The 26,434-nt window shown below is 46.1% G+C and overlaps 2 protein-coding genes across 10 annotated transcripts in view; one reads left to right on the top strand and one right to left on the bottom strand.

Annotated features, from left to right (window-relative positions):
• The window catches only part of DENND5B (DENN domain containing 5B), a 104,715-nt gene extending 99,924 nt beyond the window's left edge, over window positions 1–4,791 (bottom strand). Inside the window, exon 1 of one of the 4 annotated variants that reach the window (XM_063395637.1) lies at window positions 4,268–4,791. In XM_063395637.1, coding sequence (XP_063251707.1) covers window positions 4,268–4,379 — 112 coding nt within the window. In that variant the 5' untranslated portion in view covers window positions 4,380–4,791. The remainder of the gene's footprint in view (window positions 1–4,267) is intronic. The other 3 variants (XM_063395638.1, XM_063395639.1, XM_063395640.1) reach the window with 3 other exon arrangements.
• Window positions 4,792–17,414: 12,623 nt separating this feature from the next.
• On the top strand, window positions 17,415–26,339 carry ETFBKMT (electron transfer flavoprotein subunit beta lysine methyltransferase). 6 transcript variants are annotated; one of them, XM_063395630.1, is made up of 6 exons: window positions 17,415–18,459; window positions 19,978–20,098; window positions 20,907–21,020; window positions 21,268–21,706; window positions 24,278–24,408; window positions 25,104–26,339. In XM_063395630.1, exons 3-6 carry the CDS (start codon window positions 20,915–20,917, stop codon window positions 25,466–25,468), a joined length of 1,041 nt encoding a protein of 346 aa, XP_063251700.1. In that variant the 5' UTR covers window positions 17,415–18,459; window positions 19,978–20,098; window positions 20,907–20,914; the 3' UTR covers window positions 25,469–26,339. The 6 variants fall into 6 exon arrangements, with proteins under 6 accessions (XP_063251700.1, XP_063251701.1, XP_063251704.1 ...); XM_063395631.1 differs by lacking the exon at window positions 19,978–20,098; XM_063395634.1 differs by lacking the exon at window positions 20,907–21,020 and having other exon boundaries at window positions 17,416–18,459.
• The last annotated feature ends 95 nt before the right edge of the window (window positions 26,340–26,434 follow it).

The raw sequence follows: 26,434 nt of genomic DNA, 5'->3' as shown, positions 1-26,434 counted from the left end.
GTCTCAGGTACCCATGCTGGCTTACTGTATCTTCTCTTCCTCCAAACTACTCCCTCAATGGAGACCAGTCCTTCCACTTCAGAACAAAACACCCATCCCTAATTCTCTCCCTACTTTCCTCCAGATCACTAAATTACTTCCCCAATAATGTGTATTTCATTTTTTTTTTTTTAGTCGAGTCATGTGTATTCTGGATTTTTCTAAATTCTAGTTTGTGATACTTGAACAAGATACTACAAAAGTTAACATGTTCCCCAAGCAAATGGTAAAAGCTGCTGCAGCCAGAAAACCTTGTGCCCTGCACATATAGTTCACTATATATGAACATGAAGTTCATATAGTATGACAAAACATATGATAGAAACAATTTAATGAATAATTAGGTTTTTTTGTTAAATGCAATGTTAAATATTTACTACAACAAATTCATTTGAATACATGCTTTTCCAAGGCTGATAGCTTCAAAATGGCTTTACCTGAAAGAAGCAGGCATGAAGCGGAAAGCAACCTGAAATTTATTTTCCATCAGCCCTAAACATGACAGAAAAGCTCCCTTCACCCTACTTTGTGGAGCTCAACAGGGCACTGGAACCAACACTGAAATTTTCATGCATTTCAAGATATTTCACATCAAATACCCTGCTTTTCTTTTATGACCTTTCCAACTATTAAACGCCAAGAAATCCTTAGATAGTTTCCTTTCCTCCCTCAAGTCCCTGGAAAGAGCCTGGAAAAGAGTCCCTGGAAAAAAAGGATTTTTTTTTTTCTTCCATCCTTGAGTGAGAGCTTTGTGATAAGGGCCACAAGTGTTTTGACAACACCATAATCTACTCACAATTTTGTTGTGAGCCTGGATACACTACCAAGTTGAGCAATAGGTAAACAGCTTTCAGCTGTTCAAAATTAGTTCACTTAAAAACCCCAAATCAGCCATCTGAAGAGCCAGCTGCGAAGCAACTCACTAAAAGAAAAGAAAAAAAAAAAAGAAGGGGAAAAAAATCTGTACCAGAAAACATCGCACATGTAAAAGACAAAAAATAATCCAAGCAAAATGAACCATTTGCTTGGTGGAAAATTCTCATCTACCAAGCTTATTTTAAGCCCCGAGCATCCATTCAGTGGAAAAAAGAACTATAAAACAAAATACTCTTCCCTAAAAAGCATGTCAAAATGTTATACAACCATACATGTTGATTTGATTTCATTTTCTGAACAAACCTATCAACACTACAAGAATTAGAAAAGCAGTTCTTTGCCCTGCTTTCACAAGTAACACTGGAACATTTCACTTCATGCCTGATGCAGTAGATGAGGATTTTTCTGTGCTTTGTTTTTAATTGAAGAGAGTTTTTGTGGAAAGAGGTTTTGGGCTTAAGGCAAGGAAAGCCTCCACAGAGGGGAGAGTCCCAGGCTGTCCCCAGCTAAGGCAGGGCACAGGTCAGGGAGCTCCAGATGCCACCAGAGCTGACTCACAGGCAGCTCCTCAGCACACTGTGTACCACGGTGAGCTGCCTGGATATCAGCAGATCACCACAGAATCCATCTCAAATCCTCAAGGATTTTCTGACTCCTGCTTCTCTCTTCACAGGAGAGGCCTTGGGGCCTCCAGAGCAGCAGCGGAGCTCCTCTTGTCCCTTGTCCTGCTCCTTTGCTTGACCCCAAGGCAGCTCCATCAGTCAGACCTGGGGTGAGCAGGGCGCTTTGGGAACACTGCCTGCCAAGGGATTCACGGGTTTGGAGATAAGCAGGTGCTTGATTACTTTTTTTTTGCTAAACTGGGGATGATCTGTGCAGCAGCTTAAGTCACAGGCAACTTTTCATTGATGCCTTGTGACTTACCTCAACAAGCTCTTTAAGCACAAGGACAGCAAGATGCAGCTATCACAGCTCCATAACACTGGAAGAACTGAAAGGGCCATTTACTTCTACAAAGAATTTTAAGAACAGTTTCAGAAAGAACAACCATCTGTGGGTTTCCTGTGATAGATCAGACTTTCTGTTCCCTCAAGCATCTTTCTCCCCACCCATTACAGCAGCGAATTCAATCACAGTTACTTTGGTTTTGAAACCTGTAACACAGATTTCTAGATGGGCTCTCACTACTGCCTGCCTACAGCAGCACTAGTACTCCCCAAGCTTTAACAGAAACGTTTTCTCAGCTACATCTCAAACCAGAGTTAATTTTTCCATGGCTGCATTACATTTGTGGCTCACAGCACTCCCTGTTCCTCCCCAGCATTTCCCACTGCTGAGCTCCCAGCTGATAGCAGAAAGCTCCTGTCACGAGTCCCTAAAAATATAACATTGCTCAGTGGCAATATTAAGTCCCATCATAGTTCTGTTACTCCACTTCTTCCACATCCCAACCCTCCTAAGATATTAAGAATGCCTCCTGAACTGACATTACCAAAACTGTTTGTATGTTCAAGCCATATTGCTGAACCTTGTCTAGTTTAAAGCAGTTACAAGGACATTGCTTCAAAAATTACTACTTTTGTTAATTTCTCTTTGAAATTACTCACAGCTGCACTGTATTTTATAAATGAGTATATCTTAGATATGCCAAAATTACTTTCTTTCACTGAAAATAAAGACGAGATTACTTTAGCTTTGAAATCTGCTTAGTGTGGCAGGAGCAGTTCAGCCAAACCTACTGAATGACCGTGGAAGAGGAGCCCTGTAGTCGAGGCACTACATTTGCTCAAATTCACCATGCTCAGGCTGTCCTTGAGCAGTGCTCTCCAAGAACAGACCTGTGCACCTCCCTGGGAAATGCAGGCAGTGCAAAAACCAGCAAAAGACAACTTGGAAAGTCTGGGGACTTCAGGGAAGGCACAGCCTACCAGGCAACATAGCTTTAAAAATAGTTTCTTTTCAGATAGATGACTTAAAGTTTAGGTAGCTGAAACCCCAATAGGTCATATCATGCAAATCAAACCCTGCACGCCATCAGCTGGGAGGTGGCTCACAAGTCAGGAGTTTTCTACTAAAAGCAGCAAAACTGAAAACACGCAACTGTGGTCACAAGGACATGTGAAAAAACAAAGATATGAAAGTACATTTAGCTAATGCCTCAACTTGGAGACTCCAAGGCTACCTCCAGTGTGTGCTCACCGCCAAGGGTAGAGACTTAGTTACCCTGCCTTAAGATAAGGTTCCTTGGGAAGTCATTCCTTGGAAACATATGTGCATCCACCCCTTTTCCAGGTGACAAAAACATGAACTTCAACCAGCGTACATTGATCAGCGATACAGATCATCGTGTTTCTCTTACACAACCAGAAGGCAAGGTACTTCCTGATGCAATAGCTGCGGAGAGCTCATTAGGCTCCATCCCCAGGATCCCACTGCCAGCAGAGGTGCTCACTGTCACAGCCACAGCTGTGACAACTTGAGCCATGCACAGCTCCTTTGCCTGCCGGGCAATGGGCAAGCGCTGCCACTCAAACACTTCCGAGCTCGGAACTCCGTGAGGAAACGCCTGGCTTCCATGCAGTTAAGCCCTGTTATTAAACCCGAAATTAACCAAATTTTATATGTAAAACCCTGACTTAAATAGTTTCTTCTGCATAAACAAAAGTGACATTGAGGAAGAACTGCTGCCTTGTGCCAACGTAATCAGCTCACATCCAGTCATGAACCCATCAAAAAATAAACATTTTAGAAAATGTGTTCGACCCTACAGCAATAGTTTTGCTCCTTTTTTTTCTGTAACATTTTTGGGGTGAAAGACGAAAGAACGATGCAGGAAGACTGTTTCTGAATATACATAAGATGCGAATAAACGTAATAAAGATGCGATTCCATTAATTTATTCAGTTCTTCCCAGATCCCTCCCCCTCCTTTCCAGTGCAGATACTGAAGAAAAGGCATCTGCCCCGGCAGAAAGCTCGGTCATTCGGCTCCCTCCAATTCCGTAACCCTGGGTTCCCTTCTCCTGCCAGCGGCATCCCCCTGGCCGCAGCGCTCCGGCTCCGGGGCTGCCTGTCCCCGGCAGCAGCAGGACCCGGACCGGCGGAGCCCGGCCTGCGGGGCACGGCGCACCCCGGCGGCCAGCGCTCCCCGCCGGGAGCTGCCCTCGGGGGGATGCTCCACCAGCCCTCCGGAGGATGCTTTATCCTCCCGAGTCGCTCCCTCCCGGCTCCCACCGGCGCGGCGACCCCTCCTCCTCCCCTCCTCGGGGGGAGCAGACATTTTGAGGCAGCGCATCCCGAACGCCCGGCGAGCCGCAGCCGTGCGGGCGAGGCCTCCCGGCGGCGCCGCTCACCTGCCAGCTCGTCGGGCTCCAGCCCGCTCTCCGCGTCGATGCCGCACAGCACGAAGTAGTGGGCGAAGCGGCAGGGCGCCGCGCCGGGCCCGGGGTTGCCGCTCCCGCTCATCCCGGCGGCGGCTCCGGGCGGCTCCGGGCGGCTCAGCGCGGCTCGGGCCGCTCACGGCGCGCCGCCCCCCATCCCCGGCGGGGCCGCGCAGGCGGGCACCGAGCGGCGGCTCCGAGCGCGGCTCCGGCGGGCGGCAGCGCCGGCCCCGCTGTCAGCTGAGCGGGGCGGGGACGGGCGGGCCGGGCCGGGCCGCGCCGCCCCCGCGGGGCATTTAAACCCTGCGCGGCCGCCCCCGCCCCGTGCCCCGCGCCGGCGCTCCCGGCGGGCCCGAGAGCCGCGGGCGCCTTTGTCACCCGCTGTGCCCGCAGTCCTCGGGAGACGCGGGTTAAGCTTAAAGCTCCCCCGCGTATGAGCCGGAGAGGTTGGCTTTATTTAAATAAAGCAGGAGACGGTGGTAGATTCCTATGGGGAATGTCTCTTCTCCCCCGCCCCAAGAGGAGCTGCCGGAGCCCCGCTGCCGGAACGGGCCGAGCCCCGCCCGGCGCCCGGGCCGCGCTGAGCGCTTCCTGCGGGAATCCTGCCGGGGGAAGCGGCTGCTTCTCCTCCCCGCCCGGACGTGGAAGCGACAGCCACCACCCGCGGCGGGTGGCTTTTGTGCGGTGTCCATCCCCGCTCCGCGATGGACGGCACCCGTACCACGTTACGGGAGAGCTGTTTCTTGGCTACCCGCACTCCCTTTCAGAGCAAAAACCTAAAATGTTGCTTCGTTCCTAGTTTATTTAAGATTTACTAGCCATTCTGCCGCGTCCAGAAAGAAATCGGCGTTATTTTACCCCCGCTGCTATAAATCCTTCTCGTTAGGATCATCCGATGCCAAACTACTGGCACCAACTTTTAAAGGGGCAGAGATGATTCGTTTGAAGTTCTAACTATTTCTTCTCCAAAGTGATGAGATTCCCCCCATATGTCGATCTGACAATTCTGACATCTGGATATCATAAGGACATTGCTGGCAGAATTCAGCATTTTCACTTCTATCCTTTCGTGTTTCATTTGTTTACTAGTGTTGGTCTATGCCGTCTATAATAATTACAGTCTCGTCATTTTCTTACTATGGACTCCTATGACCCCTTTATTTTACCTCTTAGCAGTGTGAATCATATCTTTTCTTTTTATGGTTTACATTTGTCCTGGTTCAACAACCTTGCCTTTGATAAGAAAATGCCTACAAGGAAACTGATATTTCATCCAGAATGTGTCATTTTATGAAGGTACATGGAGTAACTGTCTGACCTGGAAGCCACCTAGGTCTGCATCTCTTGCTCTCTCTTCATCCCATCAAATTAACAAATTTTATGCCTTTTTATTTCTTAGCTTCCTGTAGTGTTCTAGTGAAAGCAGACAAGAGCTAAACTATTTTTCCCCTTCTCAATAGCCCATTCCCAATATGAAAAAAAAAAAGAAAAAGAAGATGAATCCTCTCTCACAGTCATCAATTCTTGTAGTTGCAGCACTCAGTAGCAGCCTGAACTTTACTGGAGCTGCAGAGAAATTTTCCATGAGACCAGTCATTTTCTCGACTTTGCACCTGAGCCAGGTTGTTTTATTTAGTTTGGTTTGTTTATTAACTTGTATGTATTTGCTTATTCAGCTTTAGGTCAGATGGTAAGAGCTTGACAAGTCACTTTCAGACTCTCATTCAAAACCAAGAGCTCATAATGGAGGTATCTCTGGTTTTTGAGGCCCAGTAGCATGGATGTTTCCAGGAAGTCCAAGACAGAGGCTTCATCAGCCTCTCTAAAGGATGTATGAGTTAAGAATTCTTCTAAAAATAACTCAAAAATTAACACAATGGTTCTGACCTTTTTCTCTTAAGTAAAAAACAACTCCTAGCTGGTTCTGGATTGCTTTGGTTTAGCTGTCTTCTGTACAAGGCAGCATTTTTTGCTTGAATAAAGTTCAGTGCACAGACACCTCAATCTCAATAAAATCAGTAGTGCATATAGCATTAAACAACAGGAAAAAGCACAACACGTGGGATTGGAGGTGTAAAATGAATAAACTCCTTCTTCCTGGGTTAGCTGTGAGGTTGAGCTCCCACTTCTATACGTCCAGCTCCCTCAGACAGTTTTTTGTGGGGGAATTTTGTGGGGGCACTGATTGCTTCTCCTATGACAAGTGATCTTCTGGGCACAAAAGTCATCCTAAGAGGCCACTCAGATCTTTTGCCAAGTAGTGCCAGCAGACCCAGCTTGCCTGAGCTCTGGTAAGCCATATTATGTCCCTGGATTTTCTCCCCTAAACACCTCCATCTAAGGGATTCTAGTCTTTCCCTCCAAGCTGATCTAGCTTTAGATACTGCACCCTGCCTTTGAGTAACTCTTTTTCACTCTCATTTTTCCCCCTGCACCCTGGCTCTCACCCTGAGGAATCTGTAACTTTTACAACATTTTAGCAGAATCTAGGCATTTTGGTTGTCTTTTCACCATCCAAACCCACCCTACACTGATCACCAGTGCCTCTTTAGAAAGATTTCCCTGCTTTCAATACTTCTGCTCTACTTGCAACACTGAGTGCTTAAATTTTACTGAAGTAACAGCAGGTCCACAAAGGTGCTATGGAGCTTCTTGCAGGAGTAAGAGAAAAACAAAGATGAAGCCTAAAAGCATCACAAAGTGCTGCACATACTAACTAATCGGCCAAATGTCATGGAAAACCATTTGAAAAGCCTGGGAAGCAGCACTGTCTGGTAGGATTGTGCCAGGAGACACATCTAGGATGATCAGAGATAACTGGGTGGGATTATGAGTATTTTTTCCTTTCACTGACAAAAAGTGTCAAAGTTCCACAAGGGATTTGAATAGGATGGGTGTTCTCTATTCAAATCACATTAACAATAACCCAAGGGAGATAAGGTTTGTCCCTGGCACAGCAGAGCACAAAGCAGTGTCAGAACTTCTTACATGTTCCTCCAAGGAGCAGAGATAAGGCAGGACTGAGAATTTCAGACTGGGACAAGCACAAAAAACTTACTGGCATAGACCAGATCTTTCACTTTGATCTTCTCTCCTGTGGCAGCAGCTTTGTTCCCTCACCACCTGGATTGCCACTGGTACAACAAAGCAAGGGAAGGTGTTTGGCCTGGCAGATTTGTTCTTCTTCCTTAGGTACATGTATCTCTAGTTGCCATGAATATTTCTCTCAATGTCAATTTGGTTCAGGTTTCCCTCTCTGTAACCTCTCAGTGAATCTTTGTTCTTCAGAACCTGTTAGTTTAAACTGGGTCAAATGCTAACAAGCGTGTCAGCTCCCCCTGCCCTTAGGATCTGCCATAAAAGATCAGACCATCAAGCGCTTTGTCCTACTTCTGCAAGAAGCCAATGCCCAATGCTTCAGAGAGGTGGAAAAACCTGCAATTTAAAGGTTACGTCCCTTCCCCTTGCTGTGACACTGTTGCTTCACTTTCCATTTTCTTCATCGTTCTGCCATGAATTGGAAATCCTGCTGCTGTGATGGATTGCTCACTCTTCTGCACAGCTCTCCTGTTCCCTCTCAAAGATCTTTCACAAGCTGCCAAGCCACATTGATTTTCCATTGAAAGCCTCTCCTGTTTTGCTCTAGTATCTATGGGGTCATGAGATCCTGTAGGGTGGAAAGAAGGAAAACCACTAAGATGCAATAGGAACGTTTGTAATGCTCAGAACATTTCAACCCTTGGCTGACTTCCAGTTGAGCAGTGTTGTCAACTCCTTCACGAGGAGCTGGATGTGAATAGTCACCTGAAAGAAATGGGATAAGGATGGGTTAAGGATGGACTGTAAGACCAAAATAAAAGTCATTCTGGCACAAAGTGTGGAAGAGTCTATAGCAGAAGTTGAAAAAAGAACAGCAGAATATTTTATAGAGAGGTTCATAAAGAATGCAATTTTCATTCTCTAAGCTTATGCAAGAAGACTGCTTAGGGCATGAGAAAGGTGTTGGCTGCCTTAGGGTCTAAACCCAAATAAACCAGCTCACTAACCATAAGGCATAAAGCAAAGAACACTTCCCCCAGCCCAATCCATCCTTGCTTAGAAAGCAGATACTGCAGGCACATATTCTAATATCTAATCAAATTATAATACCATTAAAGCAAGTAGCTCACCTTCTATACCTGCCTCATATCTGTAAAGATTAAACTAGAATAAAAGCACATGGCTTTCCTCTGACACATTGTGTAATTATTATTCATACACCAGACCTACAGATAAAGTAAAAGATGATTACTTTCCAGAATCTCTGCCACAGGACCTCTGAAGCTCTGGTGATTTAAAATTTGAAGGTTTTAAATCCCTAATTCCCTATTGTAGCCCATTGCATTTTATTAATTTTATGTACATTCATTATACCCATGCCCTTGCATTGCAAACACATACAGATGCATTCCACGCTTATCTGCTTTCTGAGAGGATCCTTGAGGGAGAGGTTGCATGAGGCAACTGAAATTATGCAATAGTTTATTGCACCTTCTTCCCCCCTCCTTCCTGGGACTGGCTCTGTGTTCCCACTGCCTCCTTCACAAACAAATCTGCAGCCTCATCTGCCTCTCCTGAGTGCATCCAGTTCACCATCAGCAAACAGATCCCAAAACACAGGGAGACATGGAACTGTGTTGTCCATTTTCATTCACATCATCATCACGCTGCAAGCCAGGCTTCTCAGCATGCAGCTCATCCCTCTGCTGAGGAAGCAGCTCTGCTTCATGGCTGGCCTCCTCTCTGGCCTTTCAAACATCCCCCCAGCCGGAATCGGCCTCCTCGAGGGTTTAATCTTGGACGGGGGAGGTCACAGCAATCCCCTGGGCAGATAGGGCACACAGACTTCAGCTTCACACACCGCCTCAGAAAGCACTCCTAGGTGAGTCCTGCGTTTGCCATGCCTACTTTCTGGAGGTTTGTGTCCTTCCTCACCCCGCTCTTTCCTCTCACCCTGTTCAGTGGCACAGTATGGTAAAAAATATGTGGTGATTCCTGCTGATTTCCTCCACTTCTGCCTGTGATTATATACTGAGCTTGTGAGATGCACCTTCTCCTGCCAAGCAACACATCAGTGAGGGCTTGCTCCAGTCCCTCACTCCATGAAGTCAGGAGAAAGATCTTATGTAACCATTACCTTTTGTTTGGGTCAGTGCCAAGATCCTTGGGTCAAAGACCATATTTTGCTCAGAGTAGGGTACACTTTCTGCTCTTTGGGTGTAGAAGACACACAGACTGTTCCCACTGCTACTGAGATAAAACCCAATGAGCAAAGCACTGCTTGGATAAATCACCAGCATGTCACGCAGTAATGGAGGTGTTGTGCTGGGACCATCCAGCTCAAGCAGCCACGCAGAGATTTCCATCTATCTCTGACAGGCTCTGACAGCACTCTCTCACTTACTTGCTGCATGACCTTGGCCAAATCGCTTGTCACCCGACTTGCAGAAGCACCAGACACCCTTCTGCAAATCAGGTCAGCGCACTCCCTGTGTTTCAACTGCTCTCAGGAAAAGAAAGCAAACGCTGCCGGAACATCTGCCAGGCACAGAGCTCTATTGTTGCCCAGGCCAGCCCCTGGCGTTGCACGGGAGGCAGATGCACCTCCACAGGCAGCAGCCCCGATGCCGAGTCCCTGCAGCCCGCGCGTCCCAACACCATCCTCTGCTGACAGACGCCTCTCACGGGAGGCCAGAGAGGAGGCAGGCATTCAGCGAGGACAGCAAACCTCTGTCCTTCGCTTCGAAATAATTTCTGCTCTCTGCTCAAGGTGTTTGCTTCCCCTAAACTCCAATTCCTCTGTTTTCAGTGCTCCAGGACCCCAGTCCCTTACAAACTTTCTGTTTGGGAAAGACCTGAGAAGGTAGAAGAGTCTTGCAACATAATACAGCTGTCCAAGTAAAGCATGAGGAAAAGGCTGTGGGCTTCTTTTTAAAGCACTAGAGCTTCAAAGGCACATATTGTGTCAAGGAGAAAGGCATGAGGGGATCCTGGCAAGCTGCTTGGCCCACCTGCCCTCAGCAATATTGTCTGCAGTGGCAGGGGTTCAGGCACAGCTGTGACAGTGGTCTGTGCTCCCAGTTAGATTATCTCTGGCACTGGGAAAGCTTCCAGAGAAGATGCATTCAAGCTGTCACATCTACCTGAGTAACACCGTTGTGTTCAAAGCCTAGTCACAAATATTGCCTGCCTTTATCTCAGTTACCGAAAATCAGGTAATCCCATGTCTGCCAATACCAGTGGAAGCATGAATCAATCCCACCGGTTTCAAGCGCTGCGGACAAAATCTGTCCATGAACAGCAGGTAATCTCTTTGTCAAAATGCCTTTGGCCTTATTACAAATGTAATTAGAGTCTGATTCCAACTTCCCTTTGAAGCCTTATTCAGTGAGAAGTGCCAGACACCCAGCATCTACATTACAATGCATCCTAGCACACTTGAAAGCCCAAGGGCACGCTAAAGAAATCCAAAGCCATCGAATCCATAGCCAATATACAACATGCAATCAAAGACGGATGAAAAGTATTTCCTGCAATGAATATACATTGCAAATTGTTATGTCATTTAGCAAGGACTGCCTTTGCTCTGTCCTCTGTGATCACATCATTGCAGTGGTGTTATGTTCTGAATCCAGAAGCAGTTCATACAAATCAAGGGTCTGTTTCAATTTCCCTATTAGTGCTTTTAGCAAAAATCTAAACATTTCCATCCACAGGTTCAGCCATGTCTCTCTGCCACTCATTCCTCATGTCCCAGAACAGCACACCTCCTTGCAGTACTTGCTGCTTAGGAGAGTTGCTACTGACAGCAGCTACACTGCAGCTTTTCCGTGCTGGCTGACCGCGCTCGTGCTTTACTGGAAATCGGCTCCGAGCTCACACAGAGGAGCTCAACCAGAAGGACAGAGATCAAAGCAGTTTGCTTCTCCTTGAAGATCATATTTCTTAGTGACTTCCTTGCAAAGCAATAGTCACAACTTATTTAAGCGCCGGATCCATGCTGAGCAATTCCAGCAGTTCCCATCAAGCACATCCTTTGGGGGTGGGAGCATTTAACACTGTCTAATGTGGCAATGAGCTAGCTCAGCACCTCCCTCCAGGCTAAAATTCAGCTGTTACTGGGAAAACCCAGTAAAAAGTATTTTCCCAGTTAAATCAGAGCTATGGGCTTCCTGGTGCTCAACAACACTCGGCAGGGATGAAGGCAAGAGGTGATTGGTAACCTTTGGTGCCAGGCACTGTCAGAGCACCTGGCAGCTCCAACTCTGATGGGTGACAGCCCATGGATGACAAATGAAGGGAGCCAGACTGGAAACACAACCTTGGGATGGCCAGTGGGAGGGGGATGGCTTGCTGGGGTCCATGAATGGACTGGGCAGGACTGTGGGGAGCTGGAGACCCACCCTGCAGTGACATTGCTTGGGCACGGACTGACAGCCCCAGAGGAGCTGAAACAGGGTCCTGTACTGTGGGCAGGGTGTGAGGAGAGTCAGTAAGACCCATTAGGCCCTTCAAGGCCCTGACACTCAGCACACGAGCTAAGTTGTGCTGCTTTCAGTGGTGGAAGTGCTTACCTTCCTGTCTGGAAGATAACAGAGCCTGAATGCTTCATTATTCTTGGCCATTTATTCATATGGAGGATTAGTTCACCTGCAGGTGCTCCTGCCCTGGTTCCCCCAGCACCAGTTCATGGTGCCACAGCTGAAGAGGGTCACAGTGACACTGCTGTCACAGTGACAGAGCTTTAGGGTCGTGGTGACACTGCTGCCTCCACAAAATGCAGCTGCTTGCATTGAAGCTTGACACCTCAGCTGATGAAACCCATGATGTGAGATCACACAGCACAAGGCTGGGGGTTCCCAGGCTCCCTTTGCTCTTTGGAGCCCTGGGAGCTGTGACGAGGAGGTGTCCAAGCAGCTCCCCATGCAATCTGCCCAGCCTTGCAGGTCACAGGTCCAGCTGGAAGCAAGCCTGCTCCCAACAAGCCATCTGGGTGTCACTGCACCATGTCCTCTGCTGCAGGGAAACAAATTGGAGTGTACTGCCAACACACCAAACTTGCAGAAGCTTGAAATACACACAGACATTATATATGGGCTAATGTCAGCTTGAGTTGTTTTGCAAACCAGGCCCATAGAATCATTTAGGTTGGAAAAGATCTTTGAAATCCTCTACCCCAGTCATTTGTCTGTTCACAAATGTGTTTGAAATCTATTGACACAAAAGTGACAGAGTTGCCTGTATCCTAAAGGAGAGGTGTTCCAAACACTCCATTTTATGGGATATGCTGCATAAGTATGGATGAGAAAGCCAGTGGAGCTAACGCTTTGTAGGATATCAATGAAAATTGAGAGGAGTTTCAAAGACTAAATTTTTTCAGCCCCTCATGATCTTTCCATGCCTCCATGTGCATAAACAGTAGCTGTTCTGCCCTTGGTCACATCCAACTTCAGTTTCATCCTGTTAATCATGTGAGGGAGCTGGCTGGTGTTGGAGGGGAGTTTTGTGTCCATTTCTTTCATTGCAGTGGTATCATTTGTTTTCCATGTCCTCTGGATATTAATGCAAAATAATGAATTGCACAGGTCCTGACATAGCATGACCCGACCCTGACTCACAACTGAGTTGCTTGAGGACCCTGACACTCACCCAAGACACAATAGCAAACGTCAGCCAAAAGAGGAATCATGTTGTGTCAGGCCCTTGGGAAAAAGCTTTGTCTAGATGCTCTAGAGAGTAAGCACCACCTGTCTATCTTATCTGTCTCAGATCTCCATTGTTTCCCTCTGTCCCTGGGTCCAAATTTCTGGCAGAGTACCATATGGAAGGTAAAAGGAAAAGTTCTGCTGGTGCCAGGATCTGAACACCAGCGGAAAACTAGAAAATTTGAATTGCAAAAGCAAACCAGCTTCTGTGAACTGATGCAGCTCCCTGAAAACTTGATTTGCTTACCTTGCCCCTTGGTACCAACTGCTGTTAGCATGACCCTTAAAACCAGATGACCAGAGGTACTATGGTTTCAGGATTTGTTTCTGGAACAAGATGGAGCAACTACTCTACTTGGAGAAAAGAGAAGAAATTAGTCAGAAGAAGAATTCATCAAAGACAAATTAGAGATTTAAACATAGTAGTGAATCCAGCCTGCCAGGCAACACAGAGCCAAGATTGGGAAGCATCACTTGCATTAGGGCCCCAGCTGTTGGTCATGATCTCATGCTCCAGACTAAGTGTTGGCTGAGCTCTGGTCTTTGACAATGTTTTTGCCTGTCTGGGAAAAGCTAAGGACTAATATCTACACTGAAATAATGAGATTTGCATATCACCCTTGATATATCACACATGGAGAGAATGTGGGACAAAGCCACAGGGAAGACACATGGGATGGGTTTTAGTGTCCCAGGAAGTCAGGAGGGATGAGGTCATGAAGAATGTCTTTGTGTCATTCAGGAAAACTTAGCTACCTGTTGTCTGGAGACCAGAACAGATACACTCCATGGTGCCTAAGCAGCCTTTTTTCCTGGCTGCCCATATTCACTCAGCTTCCATCATCTTTCAGGGCTTTGCAGGAACACACACAAACAAATGCCAAAAAAATTACAAAACCCCCAAACAAATAAATGCTCTGATGCCAGGCACAACCATTACTCAGCTGATTATCACAAAATATTGCTGGGACCTGAAACTCAGGAGCCCAAGGGTCGTTACTGCACGAGATATATGAGAGCCAAAATCCCACTAGCTCAAGGAGATTTCAACTGTTCAAAAACAAGGCTTGAAAAAATGAACCCTCTTGTTTTAAGAGAAAAACAAGTACCCAAAAATACCCCAAAGAGAAGCACAAGCCACCTGACTCTGTGCATCTTTCCAATCTTCATTCATGCTAAAAACGTACTCTCGTGTCTGACTGCACATGAATAAATCCAGACAGCTGAGGCCAAGAATACTTCAATCACAGACATGGACAAAAGACAAAATCAAGAATGAGCTCAAAGATAATAGTTTTCAACTTCTCACTCTTAGCAACAAGGCTCTCACAGAGGAGAGATTTTCTGTGCCAGAAAACTCGAGTCTACAGCAGCACAAGGGTCAGATTAATACAGTTTCTCCTCAATTCATCACCCCACCTCCACTCTGAAAAATATCTGCACCTTACAAATTCCCCTTCTCACCTCCACTGCTAGAAAGCACTTGATGCCTTCATCTCTGCTAGCTGCTGCTCCTTCCTGCTCCTAACTTAATGCAGCTGGTAAGCCAGTGGGGAAAGGTAATCCTATGAAAAGCACATGTAGGGCTTTCAAGACACATCACAGGTAATATGAGATTGTTATGTAAAGATGCCTATTCTTCATCTGAAAAAGATGTACTGTTACTCTAAAATTGGATTGTAGCTGAAGGCATGACAGAATAACTGAATTGCCTCTCCCTTACCTAGCCAGAGCTCTCAGCTTCAATTTTACCTTAGCTACCTGCACCAGCTACATTCTGATAATGACTTGCTTCCACAGCCTCTGGGCAATCACAAATTGGTCCTGATGTACAAAAATCCTGACTGTTCATGCTGAGTTGCTGGAACACTTTTGACAAATCAACAGCATCCTGAATCTATCCAGGGTCTTTTCACCACAGCAAACTGGAGCAGCTGGCCTTGTCACTGGTACCAGCTGGAAGAGGAACAGTGACCTGGGAAGACCACCAGGCTGCTGAACCACTGGCCTGCCTTCCTTTGAGTTTAAATTTTGTATCTATGAAGATTCATGAGTTGTGGGCTTGCTAATGTGAAGGCAGCTCCTCTCTGCCTTGCCCTCCTCTCTGTCCTTGGGCAGCTCCATTTCTTTGTTATTAATTGGCTCCAACAAGATTTCCCCAGACACTTGGGCAGTTGTAGCATCAGCCAGTAATCCCCTAATTCCCTTGGACACTCGGGAGTCCCTTGTGTGCTACTCTACAACTGCATTTTGCAAGTGTTGCACTCCTCCATGATACACCAAATCGATGTTACAGGGTGATCAAAGACGTCCTTGTCCTCAGAGCAAATTCCAGCACACTTCTGGTAGTTTGCACAGCATACCAGAAATTGTAGATGAAATTCTTAAGATGTCACCATCTAAAGCAAAATGCCTTTGGAAATTAAGCTCTTTTTTCTCATGGACAACACCATTTGATACTTTGCTGAAATAATCAGCACAAAGCTTGTCCTGAAAGGTTAAAAGGTTCACCTAGACTCTCACAAGAGGTATGGCAGCTATCACTGGTATTGAGGCTTTCTTATGTCATGCTAGGAGTCTGTACAATCACAATGAATCAAAATCCGGTTCTAACATCCCTGCCACTGTTACTGGGAAGCAAAGACTTCACCTCTCCTTTTTCACCATAGAAATCACTCATCTGGGAGCAGCCAGACAACTTCTTTGAGAGGCTGGAACTAGATGATCTTTAAGGTCCCTTCCAACACAAGCCACTCTGTGATTCTACGATTCTATCCTTTTAAACTGCCTTTTAAAGTGTGATGTTGGTCTGTGTTAGACAGCAGTGACTTTACTGAGGTTCACATAGCTACTGAGTAAAATCATGTATCAGAAGTTCAGAAAAACTAGATCTGAGAAGATACTTGTTAAAATATCAGTCAAAGAGGCTGGTGATCTAAGTGTAAAAGCTTCCCTGAGAACCATGTCAGGCATAAAATAAAATGTGCAAGGTAGAGCTGTATCATCACCTGTCAGCATAGTGGTACCATATCTTACATGGCATCCTGAGCTGATGTTGATAACATTACTGAGCTTTTATTCCTAACATGGTGGTGAGTATTCACAGGGCACAAACTCCCCGGTTTTATTCACAAATTTGGGTGTTATGAGTGTTTTCAATATCTCCCTTCTTGGAGAGGACCAGAAAGAGCTGCTGAAAGACCTTTGAAACTTCACACTTCCCTTAGGAGCTCCAAGAAATAATGTCCTTCCTTGAGCTGAAACCACAAAGGTCCACGTTTATACAATTCGAGGGATCATTTCTAAAAAGACTGAGTGTGGGTCCTGCTTCAGAAGAGTACAAGGCATGCAAGATCCCTGTAGTTTAACACATCTGTGGATTCCAGGCTCCTTCGTGTGGCAGGAGGAACCAGCTTCTGTCTGGGTGCTGGTCACTCTGCAGCCCAGCATGCAGGGGTCACCTTCTCTCGGGACACTGCGGATTACCCGCATTTAAGGAAGAGATCCTGGTTTACAGGCAGCTTTCCGAGCCCGGAGAGTACATTTTAATTGTAACAAGCTCGCAGATCACTAGATGGCCTCGTAACCTCAGAGATTTGGGCAGAGTCGGGCTTGGGCTCAGGAACAGCCAGGTTTAAACGCCTGGCACCTCAAGTGCTGCAGAAACATCACCTCGGGCAATGTACAGAAGCCTTTTAAAAACGCAGCGGGAGAAATCTGGTACACTTTGTCCCACCGGGAAAGTAGAGAGCCCCTCATTTGTCACTCCAGTTAGATGCTGCTCATATTCCCTAAATCCCAGTAGATGGGACTGGAGATGGGGCAGAGACTAGGTGGGAGCTGTTGGGGAGTCGCAGGGGTCCCAGGGGGAGATGAGCCCATTGGGGGAGCTCTCTGTGAAGCTCAGAAATCAGGGAACTGGAGGGGATGCAGGTGGGTTTGGTTCTGTTATAAATGACAATTTAATGTTGCCTTTCGCATTTATGTATTAGCTTTTGCATGTTATTGATCACAAGTATTCTAATATGGTACAATTTATAATCCTTTTAGCTGCTCATTAATAGAATAGAATATACTCAATCAGTTTATGTATGCACTGTATAGCTTACAGAAATAGTGATGCGATGAATATATTATATCGTTGGCCTTAGCAAAACACGAAATGTTAAAATGCTTCTATGTAACTAAGGGAATGGTGTAAAACAATTATGTTGTTTCTCACATCTGCTGACTGGCCTCTCCAAGTGATAACAGTAACAAAATCCAGAGCACCAGAGAAGAATTAGAGAAGAATTTATTGACTCTTCGTTATCACGGAGCGTGAAACAATAGGATGGAACCACAAGAAGAAATAAAATATATTGACCTAATCTACAGGACGTTATGCAGATAATTCGGGGGTTAAAACCAAACGAAAGAGTTTCTGCAACATCAAAACCTCACCAGAACGTTTGAATAATGTATAAAACTCATGAATATGTATATATCCCAGTCATGTAACAGTATTTAGAGAACGCTATTTTAAGTTAATGGTGTCTTCTTTGGCCAATAGCCAGAAACACCCCAGCGCTGGATATTGTCCCTTTTATTGTCCCTTATTAAACTTCTAAAAATTCTAAAGAGTGAACTTTGTTTTTCACAATTCCTTGTCCCACACCAATGAGTCACAGTCACTGCCAAGTGCAGATGTGTCCCCTTCGAGGCCTCGGAGGACACAGCGGTGTTTGCAGGTGTGTCTGCTGCTCACCTGCCGCAGAGCTGTGCCCTCCCGAGGGACAGCCACAGCACGGGAAGCCTCTGGGGAGAGGCTCTGGGGAGAGAGGCGAGGGGCTCTTTCGGGCAGCAGAGACGGGAGCGGGGCGGGGGCAGCCCGCGGAAGGGAACGCGCGGAGGACAAGGCAGAGGTCCCGCTCGCCCCACGGGCAGAGCCGGCGCCGGGCGCGCTCCGTGCCCGCTGCCTGCGGTAGCTGCTGCTGTCTCCAAGAGGCTGGAGAGCTTTCCCTGGCCCACGCCGGAGTGACAGCGCCCTTGATCTGATGTGCAAAGGGGAAAAAAAGCCCTCATTTTCCCTGCTGTTCGACTGGGACGTGTGTTATCGCTCCTTTTCCCGCGTGGATTTTTATCAGCGTTTTTAAACCCAGGGCTAAGTCACACTGACGCAAGCCTTTCAGAAAAGCCTCTCGAACGCATTAGGAACGGAGCAAGCCCACGGCACCGCGCAGGGGTCCGGACGGGGAGCGGGGCAGGCGCTGCAGGACGGGAAAGAGACCGAGACCCGGCCCCGGCCCCGGCCCCGGCCCGGGCGGAGGCCTCGGCGGCGGCCCCGCGGCCCGGCCGCTCCGGCGCTGCCGCTTTAAGGGCGGGCGGGCGGGCGGGCGGGAGCGCGGCCCGGCCCCGGGAGCGCGGCGGCGGCAGCAGCAGGTACGTGCGGGCCGGGCCGGGCCGGCAGAGCTGTGCCCGTGGCCCGGCCGGGCGCTCCCCGTGCTCCCGAGGCCTGCGGCCGCCCTGCCGCGGGAGCGCGGAGCCGGCGGGCGGCGATGGCGGCGGGGCGGGCCCGGCCCGCGGCGCGGTGGCGTTTGGCCCCGGCAGGGGCGGGCGTGGGGAGGGCTGGCAGCCCCGAGGGGAGGGGGCCGGGGGGCCTCGGCTTTGGACCGCTCCTGCCGCCTAAAGAAGAAGAAAAAAAAGCAGCTTAAATTGCATAGAAATTAGAATTTGGTTTGGGGGTTCGGGTTTTTTTTGCAGGGGGAAGTGAGGTTTGCTTATGTGTTTTGCTACGTTTTGTCTTCTGTACTCGCCCACTGATTTGTAGTAAGATGGGCTGATCATTAGTGTCAAATGCTGGGATATCCACCCTGATTTTATTCCCCGTAAGATGGACAGGCCAGGAGTGTCAAACACAGGGATATCCATCCTACTATCCATCCTGATTTTATTCCCTGTAAGATGGATGGGCCAGGAGTGTCAAATGCAGGGATATCCATCTGGCTATCCATCCTGATTTTATTCCCTGTAAGATGGATGGGCCAGGAGTGTCAAATGCAGGGATATCCATCTGGCTATCCATCCTGATTTTATTCCCTGTAAGATGCATGAGCCAGGAGTGTCAAATGCAGGGATGTCCATCCTGATGCCTTCCCCCACTTAAGCACAGTTTGGCATCTTGAGCGCCGAGCTCTTGGCAGGTGTTCCTGTGCCAACAATTAATTTCAGGAGAGTAACCATCGTGACGGGCCATGCAAAATAAACGCTACAGAATCTCAGCCCTGCTAATTTGCAGCAATTCGTGGAGAAAAGCCAGCATACAGCATTTGCTGACAAGATTTATCTCTCCAATTGATTGCAGTTAACATCATGCTTCCCTTAGGCAGATGAGGATTATAGAGCTCTGCCTTCAAGAAGGAAGGCATTTGCTAATTGCATTCATTAATTACATGGACTCTTCTGAATGGCATTCTCCAATGTGGAAAAATGCAAAATGTTTGATCATGTGTATTTATTTGTAATAGGAACATAAAGCCTTTAGCCAGTGATTTAAACAAAGATTTAGTGGGAGTATCAGCCTAAATAGCAAAGTGTGAAGTTCGCAGTTTAACGTTTTAGTAAGTGATGAAACTAAAACCAGTACCTAAGGCAGAGGCCAGCACACAACAAAAATACTACTAAACAGACAAATCAAACTGATCTAATGAATTACGAAGTGTTAGCACAGTTTCACTGGCATATTCTTCCTGTTGTCCCTTTGTCTAGTTTTATGGACAACCTGCACAGCTATTAGATGGTGAAGCTGTCCATGGTTCTTCTGTTGTGAAAAATTGTCGGGGCTGGGATGAAAGTTGTTTTTCTTCATGCATCATTCTGCTGGTTTGTGAAAACCACTGCAGAAGAGAGAAAACAATTGCAAAACAATGAGTTCAGTTTCTGGTTGGTTTGTACTTGCAGTCTTGCTGTTGTGGAAGCACAGGCCTGAAATGCTCCTCTGGTCATCAGTTTCAGGGAAAGTTCAAAAGCTGTGCCCTGAAGCAAGGAAGTCTGGATTATTGAAAAGAAATTAGACAGCAAGGTGAGGAAGGAAAAAGGACACGGAAATACTAAAGCATGGGTGAAGCAGGAAGGCAGGAAAACATTTCCTCTCCCTTCAGGCCACTTCTTGCTGAGTCTACTTGCAGGATCAGCGTAGGAAAGGCCCAGGGTCTGCAAGAGATGGTGGGTGAGGAAAGTTTGGTAATAAAGTACTGAGAGGCTCTTGCTTTGCCTCTCAGTGCAGTGCTGTGGCTCTCCACTCTCCATTCTCTTGATTCTTAAATGAATCTAAACTCTGATATACCAATCTTTCATTCTCCTTCACTGCTTGTGTGAAGTGCATCACACACCTCAAGTGGTATGACAAGGCCATCCCGCCTGAATGTATTTTTACATTTACATGTATTTAAATGTATATTTAAAAACTTGATTTAAATGTGTTGGATTCAGTTTCTCTCTTTAGGCAGCTTGGAGCATGTTTATATAGTGTCTCAGAGTGGGCTACAAGGATGGAGATCTGCTTTCTTCTACAGCTGACAGCATCCACATGAGACCATTGCACCATAAGACTAACCAATCCTCTAAAATACAGACTGAAATGTGATGAATTGGGACAACTCTGGTTAGGATCAGTTTGGGGTTTTTTTTCTATTTTTGTCAATTTTGGAGCTTTTGGTATTTTTGTCAATTTTGGAGCTGGCAGACTGATAAATCTTTGGGACAGAGGAAATCCTTTAATTGCTTGCCTTTAAAAAATGCTTTTTTATAAAGATTCATCACCATTATAAAACTGGTAATTAATGGTGTCTCTTCAAACAACCTACTGATAACCATTGCTATGTCCACAGGCCCTGCAATGCCAGAGTCTTCCTGCAAAATCTCAAGATTCAGTGGAAGAACCCTAAATGGGAGTAGATTGCTGTGTGTATATCTTCAGGGCAGAGGGAGAGAGATGTTAAAAGGTTGCACATTTAATTTTTAGCTCTATCAGCTGTCCCACTAACTGGTTGTTTCTTAGTGGATAAATTTAGAGTACTCTTCTGACTGGGTCTCTTGATAGCCTCTTCCTCGAATACCACTTCTTTCAGATTTAAGACTGGGCAGGGGCAAGGCACAAGAGCACAGGGACCTCCTCTTAAAGTGCCTGGTGGTGCAAAGCCTTGAAATCACTGGAGAAACATCACTTACGCAGCATTTGTCTCCTTGCAGGAATTGTCACCCATCACTATGAAAAACAACATCTTGTGAGTTTTTTTCCAAGCTTTGTGCCTCATCCCTTGCTTCAGATAAGCTGCGCTCCTGGGGAAGGCTGGTGTCCCTGGGGAAGCATGGCGTTCCGTGGCTGGAAATGGCTCCTCCTCTTGGGCAGGCAGAACACCCTTGCCAAGGTGTGGAGAAGCAGGAGGGCAGGCCCCTCTCTGCTCTGGAGGCGCTGCTGTCACTGGAGCACAGGCAAGTCTCTGGACCCGGAGGTGAGAGCGTTTTTGGAGGAGAACACCGAGGTCACCAACAGCGGGCACCTCACACCAGAGATCCGGCTGCGCCTCCTCACCCCTCGCTGCAGGTTCTGGAGAGAAAAACCTGACCTGTGGCCTTATGGGGACCCCTTCTGGGCAATTTACTGGCCAGGAGGCCAAGCCCTCTCCAGGTATGCAGCACAGTGCACCACAGCTGATAAGTCCAGTGTGCCAGGATGGCAGACCTGGCTCTGCTTGTAGCAACTCCTGGTGATGTGTGTTTGCCTATTATGGGTGCATGATCCATCCCCCTCTGCTTATACTGGAGTGTCCCAATCTCTGCTGGCTGGCAGCGAGTTCCAGCACCTGCTGTATTAAATAACTTCCATCTTTTAAGTAGAAATTTGTTATATTCAGTGGCCGTGCATGTGCTGACAACAGGGCTGAATTTGGATCCGTGGAAGGGCTGTGCAGTTGCCATCAAGGTGTTTAATTCTGTCACTCCAAACAAGAGGATTGCTATTTTTTTGTAACGTGTGTGTTTTTTTTGTTTGAGATGGACAGGAGTGTGGATGTGCCTCTGGTCTGTTGAGAAAAGTAGTTTAATGCTGATGCATTTGGAGTGCTGGCTAGCCTGAATAACTCTCCTCACCTAGGGTTTCAGCAGCCTTATTGTCGAGACTTATTGGGGTTTTTAGTCACATCAGAAGCCACATTTTGATTTTGGCCGCTGACTGTCAAAATGTCTTTAATGTTTCTGATTCCCAAGAACTAGAGTTCTTTTATTTTGTAAAATCAAATCTCTCACTTAAACAGCAGAAAAAAAAATCTTAATTTTTACAGCAGGGAACAACCTGTCAGAGAGTTCCCACATAGATGAAAGGGAAGAATCTGAATGAGGCGTTACTGTTTTTCTGCAAGAAACATAAATAAGAAAGCAGTTTCGACCAGGTAAAAGATGAGTCTTACTGTTAAATTATGAGTAGATTAGACTGCCATGTAGATGAACTGGAGTGCTTCTAAACATGGGGTATATAAAATAGATTAGTTAATCTCTTAATTTTGTTATCATATGATTTGTATGCTCAGATATTTGGGTAGCAATAATAATTGTCTGGCATTTCATTACTTTATTGTCTTACTGTTTATGCACTGGTTAGATGTATTAAGAAATGTCAGAAATCAGTTGCATCATTTGGAAGAGTAAAAAGGGAGCTCAGAAACATATGGTTGCCTCCATAACTGTCCTCCTTTCACAGTTGGCATTTCCACAGCATCAGGAGTCTCCTATTTCAAGCTGCTGCTCTCGGTGTAATCCAAGATTCCTTGTTAACCAAGGAGGCAGAGACACTGTGTGCACTGTGCCAGGGATAGAGCAGCATCCAGCTGTCCTGAGGCACCACGACCAGCAGCAGTAACGCAGTAACCACTCAGCTGGAAACAAGGCATTTGCAGCATTAGTGACATCATGCCCTACACAAATTACTAATGGAAGGTCATGGCAAATCCAAGCAGAGCTCCTAGAAAGGAGAAACACAGCACTTCTGTGGAGAGCCTATGCCTGTCCTTCATCCTGGTGGTAAACTAGGGGCTGTCCTTAGGGGAGTGATGGCCTTAGGGGAATGCTGTTAAACATCTGAGCTGCTGAGCCTCCACACAAATGTCCTGCACTCGACAAGCTTACTAGGCCTCTTGGTGCCATTCCTGCTGGTGCTTCCAGGCCCAGACATTTCCATCCATCCATTCCCAATGTACACCAGTCTTTCTGTTACAGTTATCTGCACTGGAATCCCACTGCAAAAGCTGTGTTTTACCTGTAGCCCTCTGTGAAGAGTCAGCCATCACTCTCCCTGTCAGAAGATAACACAATTGTAGAATACTTTCTTGTTTCTACTTCAAAAGAAGTTATGGAAATTGGTAGTAAATTTATGGCAGTTTGCAGTAATTCGTTTCACCCAGGGCTCTTCTCCCTGACACTTAGGGCTTTCCCTTTGCAGTCAATTGAATTTCAAGGCAGTTGTTAAAGTTCTGAACCCTCTGTAATGGTTATATATGATTCATAGTATTTAACAGTAACTGCTACTTGCCTTCTGTCAGTTCTCCAGCAGTTCAGTTCTTCAGTTCAGCACAAAGGTTTTTCAGGATTTCTCATGGCAGGTGTCAGCAATTAGATGAAGGCACCCTTTCTTCTCACCACAGCTCTATTTTTTTTCTCATTGCTACTCAGGAGCAACACTAAGCAGTCTCAAAGTATTTGCATCTCTATCTGCATGGCTCAGGATAAGTAAGAGGAGAAATTCCTCTTCTTCCAGGCAGTTGCATAAGCAGTGTTTCAGATTGATGGGTGGGCACCATATTCACTGTGAATACATCATGTTTGTTCAGTCAGATTACTTTTAATTTCTACAAATCCTTACTTTACTATTTCTTATGCATTCTGGTGAATTCTAGTTACCTGGAAGTGTCTACCTACCAGTTTGTGTCTACTTAACAGATAAGCTCACTTTTCAGAGAAGGAGTTGATTGATGTAAGATGTTGCTTACTTGGCTGAATTTCTTTTTGTTTGTGGGTGGGGGAGGAGTAAGGGAGAAAAATGATGGTTCTTGATTTCTATATCATCCGAGACAAATGAGTTTTGTGGCAGCTGCACATGTGGAATAGTGTCAAGGTACCACACTTCATTACATGTTTGGCAAGAGTAATGTAAACTTGAGAAATTTGCATGCTCTTGTTCACTGCTTTAACAGCTTTTCTTTTTCAGGTATATTTTAGATAATCCACATGTGGTTAAAGGGAGATCAGTTCTGGATTTAGGAAGTGGATGTGGAGCAACAGCAATAGCTGCTGTGATGAGCGGTGCATCCCAAGTCCTTGCCAATGACATTGACCCTAGTAAGGCTTTTTCTTTCATCTCTGTGTAAAGATACTCATTTTTAAAGCACCTTTAACACAGACTTTGCTCCACTCGGGAGAAATTCAAGTGCCAAACAGAATCCTACGAATGCTAAAAAGAGGGATGGGTTTTGCCGGTATTGGAAGCTGGGTTGTCCCAGCCTCTCTTGGCCCAGGTGTATCTCCACAGCTCCTCAGAACAAACAGGAAAGGTTCTATCAAGGGTTGCCCAGACACCATCACAGCTGCTTCGGATGAGAACTCCAAGCACAAGCAGCAAGCTGGCTTCTCTGTAGGACCATAACATTTCCTGTACTTTCATGTACATCAGGGCCTAGATTTTGCCTTTTTCCTCTAGACTTTGTCTTTCCATAATTACTCATAATTTAATTACTCATTAGTTAGGAATGAAGTATATCTATAGATTAAGGCAGTTATTATATTCTACTTCAATTCCATTATTGTTTTTCATTGGCATCCATTCTAGGAATACTTCTTCCCTGTGTCATGGTGTAATGAGGATCAAATGTCATCACTTCATGCTAGATTTTGACTCATAATAAAAACTGTGGCAGGCCCCTAGACAGGATGAACAAGAACATTTGAGAGATGAAATTGAAACGTGTCACAGAAATATGTAAGGGGGCTGAATTGCAGACTCCTAAAACTTTAATTTTCCTACGACTTTTCTTCAGTTGCAGGAATGGCAATGATCTTGAACTGTGAACTGAACCACCTGACTCCCTTCCCCATCACCATTAAGAACATCATCAACTCAGAGGCTGGCAACTGGGACCTCATAGTTCTGGGAGATATGTTTTATGATGAACAACTTGCTGATGGTCTGCATCACTGGCTGCAGAAGTGCATCAGGACTCACCAGACTGAAGTGCTGATTGGTGACCCTGGCAGGCATCAGTTTCTGAGCCACAGCATTCGCAGTCAGCTGCACAAAGTTATAGAATATTCACTGCCTGAGCATACGAGACAAGAGAACTACGGGCTAACATCAAGTATTGTCTGGAGTTACCAGCCCTCAAACAGCTTAGACAACTCCTGAAGCTGCCTTTCGATGGGATTTTGTCTCAGATGGCTTTTTGCAGGTATAGAAAATGAAAATGGGAATTAAACAGGGAACATTACCTGTTAAAGTAAAGCAGCTTACTGTACCTTCACTGGACTGATTTCAATCATGCTCATTGAGGATTTTGCTCAGTTTGAGGTAAAAGCTACATGCAAACTGTGTTCAAAGGGGCCTGCACTGAAGTGCAGACCTACAGAAAACTTACACGTAGGAGTTTGCATGCTTGATGTTTCCCATGTGTATTTGTGTCTAGCTGACATTACTGTGAAATGTTTTGGATGTCCAGCATACTGCTGTGGGAAGAGAGGGCTGTGACTAGAGGACTACTGCACTGCTTCCACAGGCTTTTGCAATTTATTTATGGAAAATTTCTAAATATAGATAATTATTGGTGTCCTCCGTAAAATTCTCTACTAGTTTATTAGCTCATAATATGCTCAACTTGAAGTGCCTTGCTCTTTTTCTGGGTATCTCTTCTGAATGTCAAAGTAACTAATTTGAATCTCTCCCTTTCCCTCTAGAATAAAAATTTCCTCCTCCTTCAAACTGCCAGAGTGATTATGTAGGAGTTGCACCCAAATCTAAACTCTGCTTCTTGACTGTCAGCCAGTGTAAAAGCTTTAATAAATAGAAAGTGAATAAATAGTACCAGCTATGGAGTAACTTCACCCCCTTGAGAGTAGGGTCAAATTAACTGCATTCCCTGCATTACTGTTTGCAAGGATAAACCAGGCAATCTGTCACCTTGGGAAGCTGCTGAGGGATGAAGAAATCTTTACGTGTGTGACAAACAGAGGGTAACTAAATAAAAACAGGGAATAAAAGTCTGATGTAATTATTTTGCTCTTATCTTGAGGAGATGCTGGACAAACTCCAGAATCATTCTCAGTTTCATCTGCCAAACATGGTAAAAAACCCCCGATCCTCAGGTAAGATGCTGTA

Source organism: Prinia subflava, chromosome 4, assembly GCF_021018805.1.
Source record: "Prinia subflava isolate CZ2003 ecotype Zambia chromosome 4, Cam_Psub_1.2, whole genome shotgun sequence".
Lineage (NCBI taxonomy): Eukaryota > Metazoa > Chordata > Aves > Passeriformes > Cisticolidae > Prinia > Prinia subflava.
This window is presented reverse-complemented; position numbering and strand designations above follow the sequence as displayed.